General features: G+C 44.0%; 1 protein-coding gene across 16 annotated transcripts in view; it reads left to right on the forward strand.

Moving 5' to 3' along the window:
• Positions 1-15,806, forward strand: part of SVIL (supervillin) — a 198,830-nt gene that overhangs the window by 21,906 nt on the left and 161,118 nt on the right. For all 16 annotated transcript variants that reach the window (XM_040352604.1, XM_040352607.1, XM_040352606.1 and 13 more), the window contains exons 2-5: positions 1,357-1,420; positions 10,086-10,177; positions 15,009-15,066; positions 15,151-15,281. In XM_040352604.1, the coding sequence (XP_040208538.1) occupies positions 1,357-1,420; positions 10,086-10,177; positions 15,009-15,066; positions 15,151-15,281 (345 nt within the window). The remainder of the gene's footprint in view (positions 1-1,356; positions 1,421-10,085; positions 10,178-15,008; positions 15,067-15,150; positions 15,282-15,806) is intronic.

Genomic DNA, 15,806 nt, shown 5'->3' on the forward strand with positions numbered 1-15,806 from the left:
CAAGGGATGTTTACATTTATTGCGATAGCAATAAGTGATCAAATTTTTTTAAAGGGACAGTGTAAAAATAAAAAGATATTAAAAAAAAGTCATGCCCACGTATGTAAACAGTGTTCAAACCACATGTGAGGTATCATTGCGAACATCAGCGAGAGCAAATATTTTAGCACTAGATCCCCTCTAACTCTTAACTAGTAACTTGTAGACATTTTTTAAATGTTGCCTATGGAGATTAAGTACCTTAGTTTGGCGCCATTCTACGAGTGTACAATTTTAGAGTATGACATGTTGGGTATCTATTCAGCATAACATCTTTCAATTTTAACAAAAAAAAAATTGGTTATATAAGGTGTTTTGTTTGTGACATAAATTGCAACAACTGCCATTTTTATTCTCCAACGCCTCTGCTTAAAAATATAACGTTTGGGGGTTCTACGTAGTTTTGTAGCATTTTTACATATGAGAGAAGTGTCAATATTGGCCCGGTAGGAAGGTAGTTAAAGTGACAATTGGCACTCCTATTAAGATCTGAGTGTATACCATTTCCAGACAGGAGCTGAAGGGTGCTGTAAAGGCTTTGAGAAAGCTGCTTGTGGCTTTCCTAAGTGCCGGTTCACATTAGTGCACTCTGCGAGATTTGATTCGCACTGCAGTTCAAATCGCATGCAATATCCATGCAATGCGATTTCAGCCATACTGATGGTATGGCTGAATTCGCATTGTAATTGAACCAAACTCGCACATGACCCTTTTTTGGTTTGCAGCAGAATTGGATTGCATGCGTGTGCACACCATGCAATCCGATTCATGTCCGAACTGTCAGTTTGCAGTGGGATATGCAAACGGAAATAGGGGTGTCATTAACATTGTATTGACACTCCCAGCAGTTCGCACATTATAGTTTGAACTGCCGTGCGAGTCGGGTGCGATGCAGGATTCACAGGGTTCCCACATTGTACAAGTGTGAACCAGGACTCAAGCTTTGCAAAAGCTTGCGGATTGTTTCATAAAAGCTTGCTGTTCACACTGCTCTTATGCAAGCTGAAGCCCATGTGAAACTGGCCTTTGAAAAAAAGGTATGTGTGTAGCCATGGAGCCAGGCCTGCTGGTCAACAGGATTGTGGTGGGGAGTGCAGAGGGGCCCTGTTGTAAGGCCCAAGTGTCTAATCTCTAAGATGTCAGGAAAAGTTGTTTGTCTAGAATTGCATTGAGTTACATGGTCAGTAAAGATGGGAACATGGCTTGGTGGAGTTCTTTATATACTTGCATATTTTATTGTAAAAAACTTTTGTGTTTGTTTTCCTGATTAATATGTACACTAGGTAAATATTTGATTTTGTCACTCTTCTATTTCAGGTTTTAACCAAGAAGGACCGTTTCATCACAGAACTCCGAGGCTTCACCAAAGGAGAACACCCAGGTACTTCTCAAGGGGGACGCCATGTCTGTATCTACATAGACTGCATAGAAATATGGTTTACTTCAGTGCAAAGCTAGGAATGCTATCTGTAGTTATTCTTACCGTTGTGCTAACTAGCATGGGTTCCGAAGCTGGGTGCAATTATGGCGACTGCAATTGCTTTCTGCCTTTAGGAAATTGCTAGTTGCCTGGCTGTCTCTGACAACAATACTTTGTCACTGACTTCCTGCCCAGTTCTGAACCATGGATGTAGAAAAAAAAATTCAACAAAAAGCCTAGGGTGTCTCCCCTACATCCAACTGGTGTGTGGAGGCTGTTATTTTACGCAGTGCTAAGCACTGCTACCTTGCTAGTAGGGGTAACACTCACCATGTGGTTTGCAGTGCACTGTTCCAGAATTCCCAGGCAGCAGTCAGAAAGGGAGAGCCTGTGTCTCTTGGCCAATACAGCTTGTCAGGGCGCTGGGGCTTTGGCAGGCGGAGATCCAAAGAAAGTGGATCAGGTGGGTAAACGTTCCTCAATCACATTTTTGTTCAGTTTTAATTTGTTGATGAAAATTTTAAATTGATTTTCGTTTAGTTTTTGCCCCTTAAAACATGCCACTGACTGACAAAAATATTTCCATCAACACTGTCATACAATAGCGCAGTGGGCAGGATTCCCGGATCCTTAACTGTGGGGAAGGCAGGATTAGTTTAGTTTTATTTTTCATACATTATGGGACACAGAGTTAGGCTAATATTACTTACTGGGTTATACTCCATCTTCAGGTGAATGGACACTGGTAGACCAAAGGTCTTTATACCAGAAGTGAACCCCTATATAACTCCTCCCATACAGGAAGTACTTGTTTGAGCTCTCTGAGCTTCAGGTCTCTAGTCCCACAAACGGTTCTTAAATAAAGGGATTGACCGATCGGATCCATTTGACACTATATGCTCTATATGCTTAGAAGTCGTTTCCAGGGAAGTCGTTTCCTTCCCTTTCAGTGGACGGTAATTGCAAAGGACGCTAGCCTCACGGGTTTGGGGGGGCGTCTGGGGGGTCCAGTCGGCTCAGGGTCGCTGGAATTTGCAGGTATCCAGTCTGAGATCAATGTCCTGAAACTTCGGGCGATCAAGTCGATGCCTCTCCTTGTGGTCGAGGAGGTTGCAAGGCCGCCCAATTGGGATCCAGACGGTTGACATATGCCACCGCCGTGGCGTTGTCCATCAGGGGGGAACACGGAGCTCAGCTGCAGCATCCGAGGTCCCTCACATCCTACGGTGGGTGGAAAGAAGCGTGCTCTTGAAAACTTTTTTTCTTTTTTCTAAATGTTGTTTTTTTTTTGCTTAGATGCATGTCCCCTAGGGCAGTGTTTCCCAACTCCAGTCCTCAAGGCACACCAACAGGTCATGTTTTCAGGCTTTCCATTCTTTTGCACAGGTGATTTGATCAGTTTTAACTGCCTTAGTAATTACCACAGCCGTTTCATCTGAGGAAAATCCTGAAAACATGACCTGTTGGTGTGCCTTGAGGACTGGAGTTGGGAAACACTGTCCTAGGGCAGTACCTGGGTCCCTGTATACTTGTTATGGCAATAACTTGCATATAGACCTTAAAAATGTGCACTTTTTGAATTTTCATGTTCCATAGACTTTAATAGAGTTCGAGCAAACTTTTTGTCTGTTCGCATGTTCCGAGAATCGGACCAGGAGATAGTCAGCTCATCCCTACCTACTAAGTGTTGATGAAGAAGAACCTGGCTATCAACATTTCTCACATGCAGATCACGAGTTCTGATATTGCTCTGGGTCTGTCTTCCATAAACTTTTAAGCCATGGTTGATAAACAAGTCTCTGTATGATGATCCGCTGGCGAGGTGACCAAAGGAAATTGCTAAAAAACTAGAAACCTTTCCTTTCAACCTGGGAAAAGTGGTTTAGTGCTCCACCCTTCGATTACTTTACCTATATTTCCCATGACAGGCTTGCTTTAAAACATTGCCAGGCTGCAACTACTACTTTTTTTTTTTTTCCCCAACTGGTGTCAATAAATTGGTCACCACATTCAGGTAGATGCCAGATTTTCCTTTTGTAAGTCTAATGAACAAAGTACATTAATGGATTACGGCAGGCAAGAGTAAATGTTTTTTATTTTTATTTTGGGAAGTTATGAAAACCACAGCAAACCAAAACAATAGGATGTGGACAAGCACGGTAATCCTCTGCAACTGCAATGACAATCATCTGGTTGCTGTGGGTTTTTGCACTTTGCTCACAGTTGGATTATGTGTTGAAGGCTATTTTATGTAATCTGAGTTTAGAAGGTGAAAATGCTACACCATATGTTTTCTGCTCTTTTGCAGACATTAACTATAGATTGCAGCATTGTTGCTGGAGATATTACAATTAGTTTTCACCTAAATAGTTTAATCTTTTAATGTGTTGCATGACATTATGACAAATGGTGTTTTTACTGTGTGTGTGTGTGTGTGTGTGTTTTATTCACTGAGCACTTTTTGAGCATCCGCCCTTCATTTGATGAGTAAGCAAATCCAAGCCCATGCAAAATGTGTGTGTGGTCACATTATCCTGAGGGCAAGCCAAAGCCATTTCCTTTTCTCTGCAAAAGGGCATTTGATCGGGTTTCATCCTCTTCCAACGCACATTCCTCCACCTCTCATTGGCCTTAAATCACTTATCTGTGCAAGATTCTGAGTGTTCTGCATGCCAGGAGACTAAGATTTCCCTTCAGCTGCAGTGAGGGGACCTGGAGACTTTCCCTGTATTTCCTGAAAGCTTGACTTCTGGGCTGTTGGGATGGCTGGGAAATTCCATTAAGTTTTCCTTGGAAGTACTTAATGAGCAAGTCTTCCAAAGAAGCTACCAATCTTATCACTGAGAAGCATTTCAGCGTGATGTGACGGGACATGCTGGCTTCTACACAGCTTAAAGTAATTGTAAAGGCTCGTATTTTTTTTTATATTTACCTCCTCTGTGCAGTTTTGCACAGAGCAGCCTGGATCCTCATCTTCTTGGGTCCCTCTTTGCTGCTCCTGGCCCCTCGTTCCTTTGAGTGCCCCTCAGCCAGCAGCTTGCTACAGGGGCACTTAAGCAAAGTCGGAGCTCTGTGTATCCATTCAGACACAGAGTCCCGACCTGGCCCTGCCCCCTCTCCCCCTGATTGGCTGACTTTGACAGCCACGGTAGCCAATTGCGCCGCTGCTCTGTCTCAGCCAATCAGGAGTAGTGTCCTAGATGGCTGAGGGGATCGTGGACATCGCTGAAGAGAGAAGGGGCTCAGGTAGGTAATTGGTGGGCTGCTGGGGAGGATGCTACACACAAGGTTTTTTATTTTGTTGCATTAATATGAGAAACATTCTGCCTTTACAACTCCTTTTAAAGCTGAACTCCAGGAAGACATTAAGACTTATTTATGTAGCTCTATAGCAGTTCTCAACCTGAGGGGCCCGGACCCCTTGAATGATGATTTTCCAGGGGTCACCAAATCCTGGGCTGTTCCTGAACACTGCGCTGCTCTCCCAGCCTTTTCACAGCCACCCAGCAGGGCTGTTCCTGAAGCCCGCAGCCACCCATTCAGTTCACTGCATGGCTGGGGGGCAGAGACTAGAGGTCAGCTGACTTGTGAGGAATGTGAAGTGGGAGGGTCTGGAAGAGACCCTATCTCCTGATTTCAGCATAGGTGTCACTGCTACGAGACACAACAAAGCCGGAGACACAGTGAGTAACATAACCTGTGATTATATTTGCCATTATAAGTCCCCTCTACAGTTCTCAGATCAGCAGATGACCTTGATCAAGAACACCTAAGTTGGCCGATCAGAACTCCCCCCAGCATTGCCATTCTTTCCAACTCCCACCAGCACTGCCACTCATCCCACCCCCCCCCCCCAGCCAAGGAATAAGAGAAGGAATACAAATAATGAATACATGGAAGGGAGAGGAAAAGGGGATGGAGCAAATAAAGAGGAGAGAAAGAACAAGAGAATAAAGACTGCTAGACAAAGGGAAGGGGAAAAAAAAAATTAGGATAGAGAGAGATGAGAGAGAGAGTGGTATATACCGTATTTATCGCGGTATAACGCGCTCTGGCGTATACCGCGCACCCCCAAAGTGGCCCCCAATCCTGTGGGAAAAAAAGATTTTTTGTTGTTTTGTACTTACAGTTTTTTTTGTCTTGCGCGGCGTCCTTCTGCGGCCTCGTCGGGTGTCCTCTTCGGCGGGTCCGGCGTCCGTCTTCGGCGGGTCCGGCGTCCGTCTTCGGCGGGTCGGGCGTCCATCTTCGGCGGGTCGGGCGTCCATCTTCGGCGGGTCGGGCGTCCATCTTCGGCGGGTCGGGCGTCCATCTTCGGCGGGTCGGGCGTCCATCTTCGGCGGGTCCGGTGTCCATCTTCGGCGGGTCCGGTGTCCATCTTCGGCGGGTCCGGTGTCCATCTTCGGCGGGTCCGGTGTCCATCTTCGGCGAGTCCGGTGTCCATCTTCGGCGGGTCCGGTGTCCATCTTCGGCGGGTCCGGTGTCCATCTTCGGCGGGTCCGGCGTCCATCTTCGGCGGGTCCGGCGTCCTTCGGCGGCGTCCTCCCGCTCGTTTCCCGCCACGACTTTGAATACTGCGCCCGCATATAGCGAGCGCAGTACACTCGTGAATCTTCGGACAGGCTCTTGCGCCTCTCGCCCTGACGTCCTGTACGCTCAGGACGTCAGTACGAGAGGCGCCGAGACTGGCCGAAGATTCACGAGTGTACTGCGCTCGCTATATGCGGGCGCAGTATTCAAACTCATGGCGGGAAAGCGGGTATCGGCGTATATCGCGCACCCACGATTTTGCCCTGATTTTCAGGGCAAAATAGTGCGCGGTATACGCCGATAAATACGGTACTATGAGGGGTTTTAATATTGTAGGAGTGGAAGGGACTCAGGGAGTGCTAGATGTCCGTGGGTTAGGGGGGCAAATTACTTGCCTTGACTTGGGTGCTCACAACCCACGCTACGAAAATAATTTTACTGTTAGGGGTCCCCACAACTTGGGAAATTTTATCAAGGGGTCACGGCACTAGTAAGGTTGAGAACCACTGCTCTATAGTCAATAATGCATCTACAATTGGTTTCTTTCTATGCAAACTGTAGAAGTACCTGATTATTACTTGGTATTCGTGTCCTGCAGTCCACTGTACTTACTTCTCCCTCCCCACTGGCTTGGGGAGGGAGAAGGAGCCAGTCAGTGGTCTTTTTTTACAATTGCTTTTTTTTCAGCAATTATAATGCACAAAAACGACAGTCAAAATACCAGTTAATACAGAGTACTGGATATTGGTAGAGCATGCAATGTCATACAAACAATATGTGAAAAATCAACATGACATCATACGAAGACAAACACAAGAGATTGTAAAAACAGTGGTATGTTAAGAACCTTGTGGATAAAATTGCAGGCAATCTCTACAAGAAGTATCCCAGCAGTAAAAAAAAAAAAAAAGCAGGGGGTATTGAATCCTCATGGGCTGAAAAATACCAAAAGGGGCGCTGTTGTCAAGTGTGTGTGTGTGTGTGTGTGTGTGTGTGTGTGTGTGTGTGTGTGTGTGTATATATATATATATATATATATATATATATATATATATATATACACACACATACACACATTAGGCAAGTTGTATTTTTGAGGATTAATTTTATTATTGAACAACCATGTTCTCAATGAACCCCAAAAACTCATTAATATCGAAGCTGAATATTTTTGGAAGTAGTTTTTAGTTTGTTTTTAGTTTTAGCTATTTTAGGGGGATATCTGTGTGTGCAGGTGACTATTACTGTGCATAATTATTAGGCAACTTAACAAAAAAAAAATATATACCCATTTCAATTATTTTTACCAGTGAAACCAATATAACATCTCAACATTCACAAATATACATTTCTGACATTCAAAAACAAATCAGTGACCAATATAGCCACCTTTCTTTGCAAGGACACTCAAAAGCCTGCCATCCATGGATTCTGTCAGTGTTTTGATCTGTTCACCATCAACATTGCGTGCAGCAGCAACCACAGCCTCCCAGACACTGTTCAGAGAGGTGTACTGTTTTCCCTCCTTGTAAATCTCACATTTGATGATGGACCACAGGTTCTCAATGGGGTTCAGATCAGGTGAACAAGGAGGCCATGTCATTAGTTTTTCTTCTTTTATACCCTTTCTTGCCAGCCACGCTGTGGAGTACTTGGACGTGTGTGATGGAGCATTGTCCTGCATGAAAATCATGTTTTTCTTGAAGGATGCAGACTTCTTCCTGTACCACTGCTTGAAGAAGGTGTCTTCCAGAAACTGGCAGTAGGACTGGGAGTTGAGCTTGACTCCATCCTCAACCCGAAAAGGCCCCACAAGCTCATCTTTGATGATACCAGCCCAAACCAGTACTCCGCCACCACCTTGCTGGCGTCTGAGTCGGACTGGAGCTCTCTGCCCTTTACCAATCCAGCCACGGGCCCATCCATCTGGCCCATCAAGACTCACTCTCATTTCATCAGTCCATAAAACCTTAGAAAAATCAGTCTTGAGATATTTCTTGGCCCAGTCTTGACGTTTCAGCTTGTGTGTCTTGTTCAGTGGTGGTCGTCTTTCAGCCTTTCTTACCTTGGCCATGTCTCTGAGTATTGCACACCTTGTGCTTTTGTGCACTCCAGTGATGTTGCAGCTCTGAAATATGGCCAAACTGGTGGCATCTTGGCAGCTGCACACTTGACTTTTCTCAGTTCATGGGCAGTTATTTTGCGCCTTGGTTTTTCCACACGCTTCTTGCGACCCTGTTGACTATTTTGAATGAAACGCTTGATTGTTCGATGATCACGCTTCAGAAGCTTTGCAATTTTAAGAGTGCTGCATCCCTCTGCAAGATATCTCACTATTTTTGACTTTTCTGAGCCTGTCAAGTCCTTCTTTTGACCCATTTTGCCAAAGGAAAGGAAGTTGACTAATAATTATGCACACCTGATATAGGGTGTTGATGTCATTAGACCACACACACCTTCTCATTACAGAGATGCACATCACCTAATATGCTTAATTGGTAGTAGGCTTTCGAGCCTATACAGCTTGGAGTAACAACATGCATAAAGAGGATGATGTGGTCAAATTACTAATTTGCCTAATAATTCTGCACTCCCTGTGTGTGTGTGTGTGTGTGTATATATATATATATATATATATATATATATATATATATATATATATATATATATATATATATATATATATATATATATGCAGAAAAATGTATACACAAGGGACCAATTAAGGGGTAAACTAAGATGCCAGTAGATGAGGAAGGGAAAAGGGGGCATCTGTTTAGAAGATATTTACTATACCTATGGGTAGGCCTTACTATATAGGCTTGCCTATAGCTAAAAGTCAGATGGGATTTTACTCCCACTTTAAGCCCAGGTTCACACTGGGCTGCGGGAGTGAAGCCGTGCGAGTTCAGCTGAACTCGCACGATTTCACTCCTGCTGGCAGTCCTGATTTCGGCCCGCGATTTCAGAGACATCTGTACAGGTTTCTGCACAGATGTCAATGTAAATCGCAAAAAGTAGTACAGGAACTACTTTTTGAATTCGGTGCAGTGCCGCAGATGCGGCGTCGCACCAGTTAGGACGGTACCATTGCCGGCAAATGCCGCCGATTTGAGATGCAATTTGACATCTCAAATCGTACCAGTGTGAACCAGGCCTAAGCCCTGGTTCACACTGGTGCGATTTCACATGTCAAATCTGCGGCATTTAACGGCAGTGGTACTGTCCTAATCGGTGCGACGCCGCTGCACCGATTTAAAAAAAGTAGTTTCTTTTCTACTTTTTGCGATTTCGGCCTGCGATTTACATTGACATCGGCCTGCACAGATGTCTCTGTAATCGCGGCTGAAATCGGGACTGACCAGCGGTGGTGAAATCGTGCGAGTTCAGCTGAACTCGCACGGCTTCACTCCCGCAGTCTAATGTGAACCTGGGCTAAGGTTGGATCTCCCAACCCCGTCAGAACACAATAGCTCAATGGGGGAGATTTCAGTACTAACCTGACTTAGTACGATGACCTCAATCCAGGCTGCTCTGTGCACAACTGCAGAGGAGGTAAATATAAAAAAAAAAAACAAAAAAAAAACCCTTCCTGTGTGTACCTAGCTTTACTTCATGTGTCAGTGTTTTATACCCATAAACAATAAATGAATACAGCGCAACTTACCGCTCCGACTTTTCCATGTCTTCCATTGTGTAGCACGTAAGCTGGGCTGGCATTGTATTGGCATTGTATTGCCTGCATTATATTAAATTATTATTATTTTTGGCCTTTGATGCTCTTTGATTTTTCGTGGCTGTAAGTAATGGTAACAATAGTTGTTGACTAGTTTTCTTTTATATCCAGTCTCATTTTGCTTAATGTGTAATAATTTTTGGGAACTTTGGTATTGTTTCAAGGCAGCCTGCTGTATGTAGGAATTCCCCAACAAATGGAAAATACCTGTGTAATTCGGCCATTCTGCTGCATATTTAGTCTTGTGGCATTGGGGCCGTACATAAAGTCCTTTATGGAAATGAGTGTTCAGGATGGGAATGGGCATTTTTCTAGAATACTTTCATATTACTTTTAAGTATAATTATTTTCTTTTTAAATTAGTCTTCAGAAGAGCTTTTCCACTGGAGCCTCGAGTGATTTTGGGAACCGTTCCAAGGATATTGATGCTCAAATACTTTCCGTCCTTCCTAGAGGTAAGAAGTGATATATTGTGTTTGATTCTTGGGGTACGGCAGCTTGAAGGAGGGGAAGGCCGCGGGTTGTACTGCACAGCAGACATGTCACATGTATGATTTACCAGCTCCGTTACATTTCATAAAACTACAGCCCTTTCTAAAGTCTTATGGCTGGCTGGGGAGCACTTGTATTATTGTGAACGTGTTGCAGTTGGCGCCCAGTGCTGAGGCAGCAGGTTAATATTTCAGTAGTGACACATGTCGTGGAAACTCTGAGATATGGAAACTGGGAAACGACTCCGATCCCAGCAGTTACGGATAGTTTACTTCCTGGAGGCTGTATAAAAGTCTGATCAGCTGTGCCAAATTAATGATGTGACGTATATTTATCATCAGGTTTCACATCTCCTGGCAGACCCGACAACCTAAAATATACTTTTTGGTGTGCTGAATACTATCTTGCAGTGTTGTATACATTTCTTCAAGATTTTATTAGATATTTCACAATATTCCTTGTTTCGTATACTTTTACCAGTATCCATTGCAGACAGTAAATCACTCCCTCGATATTCTCAAATTTTTCCATCGTATTTACTAATTAGGTGTTTGTTTATGTAATAATCTGTTGTGTATTTTCCTGAGATGGCAACACCAACACCACTTACCCCCTGATCTATTGCAGCCATATTGCTCCCCATGACATAATTGTCATTCATCCATTTACTTAAAGGGGTGTTCCAGCCAATTTTTATGTTTATTAAAAGTCAGTAGCTACAAAAAGTGTAGCTGCTGGCTTTTAATAAACATACTTGCCTGCTCCAGCGACGCGCCGGCCGGGGCTCCGCTTCTCTCCCCCCCTCCCCGGCCGGCGTCTTCATTTCAACTGTGGGCACCCGGCCGTGACAGCTTTCGGCTTCACGGCCAGGCACCCACTGCGCATGCGCGCGCGGCCCGCGCTGCGCCGTCTGATTGGACAGGAGATCGCCTAGGACCTGTGACGTGTCCTAGGCGATCGCCTACAGGGAGGGGCTGCTGTAGGTGATTAAGCTTGATCGCCTAACCAGCCTCTCGGCGGCAGGAGGAAGTGGGACAGGAAGTCTCGCTCCTCCTGAAGCCCCCACTCCCCCCCAAATGTGGCATGTAAGGGGGCGAGGAGTGGGATAAGCGGAAGTTCCAATTTTGGGTGCAACTCCGCTTTAAGAGTGCAGCTACAATATGTACAATTCAGCCTATTCATTCACTACCGACCAACCATTTTTAATGAGAACACAGCCTCTCCATTCATTATTGATGAACTATGCCACTGGGTGTGCCAGGTGTGCCTGTGCACACCCAATCACCCTGTGTGGTGCAGAACCCCCCCTCCCCCTGATTCAGCCCTTGATATTTCACCATTCCCCCCTAAATGTAAAAAAAAATATATATATATATATATATATATAAAATACTGACACTGTCCACTGCCCAATCTCTGCCCTACTGACAGTCTATTGCTTTGAGTTTTGGGGTGCACACCCTAATGCAATAGGCTGTGCACACCTATGCACTGGGAACATGGCCTATTCATTTGCTACACATCAGCCACGTTACTAAGAATTCAGCCTATATCTTTGAAGGTTCTCCTTTATCCGTGACAAGATATATCTAATTGTAGTTGGTCGCTTTCAACTGAACTTGTTCTAGAATGTTGAAGGCTGGCCCAAGCCATCTCTGAACAAACGAATGCCCCAGCAAAGGACGATACATTTTACAGGTCATGATGCAATTTTCCTATACCTTAAGTCGAGCAGCATTCTTTTGAAGACTGAGGTCCACTTTTTGGAAAACTGAGAACAACTGGCTCACAAGAGGTGTGAAAGATGCCAACTAGATCAAGCTGAAACCACTATCACTGAACAGAAGCTAGTCTTCACATGAGCCATTTTAACATCTCTACACTAGTGTTTGACAACCGTTCACATTTGCTGTGTAAATTGAAGGATTAACATGAAGCCTTTCGGGCACCAAGGATAAGGATTATGTAACTAGAATAGGGTGGTTCCAAAGTTTTCCTCCCATCCTGTACATAGACAATAACCGCTGCCTTGCCATGGTAATTGATTCAAGTCGTCGGTACTACCTGTTTTGGATATAAATGCTGCAGTATTTTCTTGACGCTCATTAGAACTAAATAGGTGGTTTTGACAAGCTACAAAATGTCTTTAAGATTACAGAACAAGTCCAGTTGATGCAATGAACTACAACTAGATAATGCAGCCAATACAATCGCTACTGAAAACACCCTATGCATTTTCTACAGATCACTGAATTGAGAACACCGCCTATCCCTTCCCCACAGATCAGCTGCGACATTGGGAACATGGCCTATTCATTTACTGGAGACCAGATACAGCACAGAGAACACAGCCTATGCTTTTAGTGGAGACCAGACACAGCACTGAGAACACGGCCTATCCATTTAGTGTAGACCAGACACGGCACTGAGACTGCAGCCAATTTCATTTACTGGAGACCACACACAGCATGAAGACCACAGCCTATTAATTTACTGCAGACCAGACACTGCACTGAGACCACAACCTATTTGATAAGCTACACATTGGGGTTGATTTACTAAAGGGAAATCCACCCTGCACTACAAGTGCACTTGAAAGTGCACTTGTAAGTGCAGTCGCTGTAGATCTGAGGGGAAGCTCTGAAATTAGGGGAAGCTCTGATTTGATCATCCAATCGTGTGCAAGCAGAAATGCTGTTTTTCATTTTCCTTAAATGTCCCCCTCAGATCTTCGGCGACTGCACTTGAACGTGCACTTGTAGTGCAAAGTGGATTTTCCTTTCGTAAATAACCCCCAATGTCTTTAAGATTACAGAACAAGTCCAGTTGATGCAATAAACTACAACTAGCTGTGACATTGGGAACATGGCCTATCCGTTTACTGAAGATCAGACACAGCACAGCCTATCCATTTACTAGAGACGGCACTGAAAACACAGCCTATCTACAGTGGAACCTCGGTTTAAGAGTAACTTGGTTTAAGAGCGTTTTGATTTGCGAGCAACTTTTTTTTTATTTTTATTTTTTTATTCTGACGAGCATAATTCAAGGTAAATAGGCCTGCAGTACCTCATTTGGCTTGAGGTACGGGGCCACAGAAGCCGAGCAGAGCCGAGAATAGGCCTGCAGTACCCAATTTGGCCTGAGGTACGGGGGTGCAGGAGCCAAGAAAAGCCGAACATTGCCATGCAGTACCTCATTTGGCCTGAGGTATGGGGGCGCAGGAAACGGGCCGACGTGTCCTTGGGCCTTTTCGGCGCTCTCTGGCGCCCCCCACCTCTGGCCGCATTCGGTATTGCATCCCATTGAAGTCAATGCGGAACAAATTATTTTAGTTTCCATTGACTTCAATGGGAAAACTCTCTTTGATATGCAAGTACTTTTGATTAAGAGCATTCTCCTGGAACGGATTATGCTCGTAATCTGAGGTTCAACTGTATTTGCCAGAGATTGGACACGGCACTGAGAACACAGCCTATTTGCTAGAGATCAGACTAGGGTTGAACAACTAATCGATCGACAACTTATCGATTATGAAAATAGTTATCAACTATTTTCATAATCGATTAATCGGCCAGTTGATTAGTTGGCCTGCATATAGAATGCATTATTTGTTTACATAACAGGAAATGCAGTGCAGCACACATTCAGCTCAGTACACCATCCATACATGTCACTAAGTGCCTGAGAATTTGTGAATGTGCAAGTGAGAAGAGCAATGCCTCATGGGACATGTAGTCCTGGGTAGGAAGTGAGTGGTTCTAAAGGCAGAAGTTTTTTTTTTTTTAAACCTTGCTATAGCGGGCGGTCTATACTATACTTTGCAGCTTGCTATTGAGGCACTCTGAAGGCAGGAGGAGCCAGAAGCATCGGTGAGGGACCCCAGAAGTGGAGGATCTGGGCTGCTCTGTGCAAAACCATTACACAGAGCAGGTAAATATAACAAGTTTGTTTAAAAAAATAAATCACTTTAAAGACTCTGTGCAGGGGAAGATCAGCATCTGAACCCAGAGGAAGTGGAGGTAATAGAAGACCTTACAATTACTGTAGTTGGTTATTTATATTTACCACTGCATATGGATATTTAAGAATAAATTGCCTTTTTTTTCGTTTACATATTAACTAAATTGTACACCACACTTTTTTTTAAGATTATCCGATTAGTCGATTAATCAAAACAATCGGCCAACTAATCGATTTATGAAAATAATCGTTGGTTGCAGCCCTAGATCACCGCAACATGCCCAAGTATACAGGCTGTTCATTTACACGAGACCAGTGGCATCACTAAGGATGCTGGTTGCCTATTGGCTAGAGACCAGTGACCCCCCCTCCCCCCCTCCTCTCCCTTGCTCTGCTAGAGACCAGTGACTTCTCTCTCTTGCTCTGCTAGAGACCAATACAGCAATAGGACAGCTAGCTAATTCAGTACTGTCTATTTAGTACATTTTATATTCTAACAGTTACATTGTATTTTGATCTAAAAATGTTTGTTAAAAAAAAAAAAGTTGAAGGATTTGAGCCCCTATTTAGTTACAGCTATGTGGAGCTCTGTTTGGTGGAGATCTTCGCTCACTTTCTGTATATTGACAATGGTTTTGCTCTACAAAAACGAAGAAAAAATGTTTTGTCTTGACATACACTTTAAAACAAACCCCATTAGAGCGCACATATACATGTGACTACATAAGCTATAGGGATTCTATATCATTTACGGTAAATATTTTGTGTGCATAGATGTATATGTTTATGTAGTTCGTTTACTGCACCTCACAAAGCTCCTCTGTTATTTAGTGTCAGAGTTAAGAAAACTGTTTGAACCCAGCAGAAAAGTCTTCACAGAAATGAAGAGGTAAGCTCTGCCCCTGGCCCTGACTTGTCCTATGTGTGTCATTGGAGAGTTTTCAGGAATCCAGAACATTGTTTTCTTTTACAGGAAGGAAAGAATTGCAAGGCGCTTGGAAGGCATTGAAAATGAAGCACCGCCAATAATGTTACAAAACAGACTGTTGGAGGAAGACACACCGAGATACATGAGAGCAACAGATGCGTATAGTCCACTCATAGGTATGAAACTGCAAAGCAGGTCTAACTTTAGGAGATACTCCACTTTGTCCAGGTAGGGGCAAGCCTCTCCATCAGGCTCTGCTGCTTATAAGCTGGCCGACGCTGCTTCATTTTTAATTCTGTCCATGCTGAACCTTGGAAAACAGTAGGCATTACCCTGACACAAACAACTTACTAGCCATGGTTCTAGGTGTGGTAATCCCTGATGTTTGGTATTAAACCAGCAGTGGAGATCTTTCTTGCAGTTAGAAACAACCTTTTTATTGAATCCCAATTTGCTAGCTTTAGCTGCTTTTAAAATTGGTGCTCCTATGTTTGTAGTTCAGTCACTGGCTTTTTTGTATTAAACTGTATTAAAAGACAGCCAACACACACACACACACACACACACACACACACACACATTTTCTACCTAATGTAGCTTTGCACTGCACCTTTCACTTTACCAGTTATATTCCCATTCTTTCTCCCCTTGATTGCTCTGAACTTCTCAATGCTCATTTGCCCTAGCCACTGGTTTTCATG

Source organism: Rana temporaria, chromosome 5 (assembly GCF_905171775.1).
Source record: "Rana temporaria chromosome 5, aRanTem1.1, whole genome shotgun sequence".
Taxonomy (NCBI): domain Eukaryota; kingdom Metazoa; phylum Chordata; class Amphibia; order Anura; family Ranidae; genus Rana; species Rana temporaria.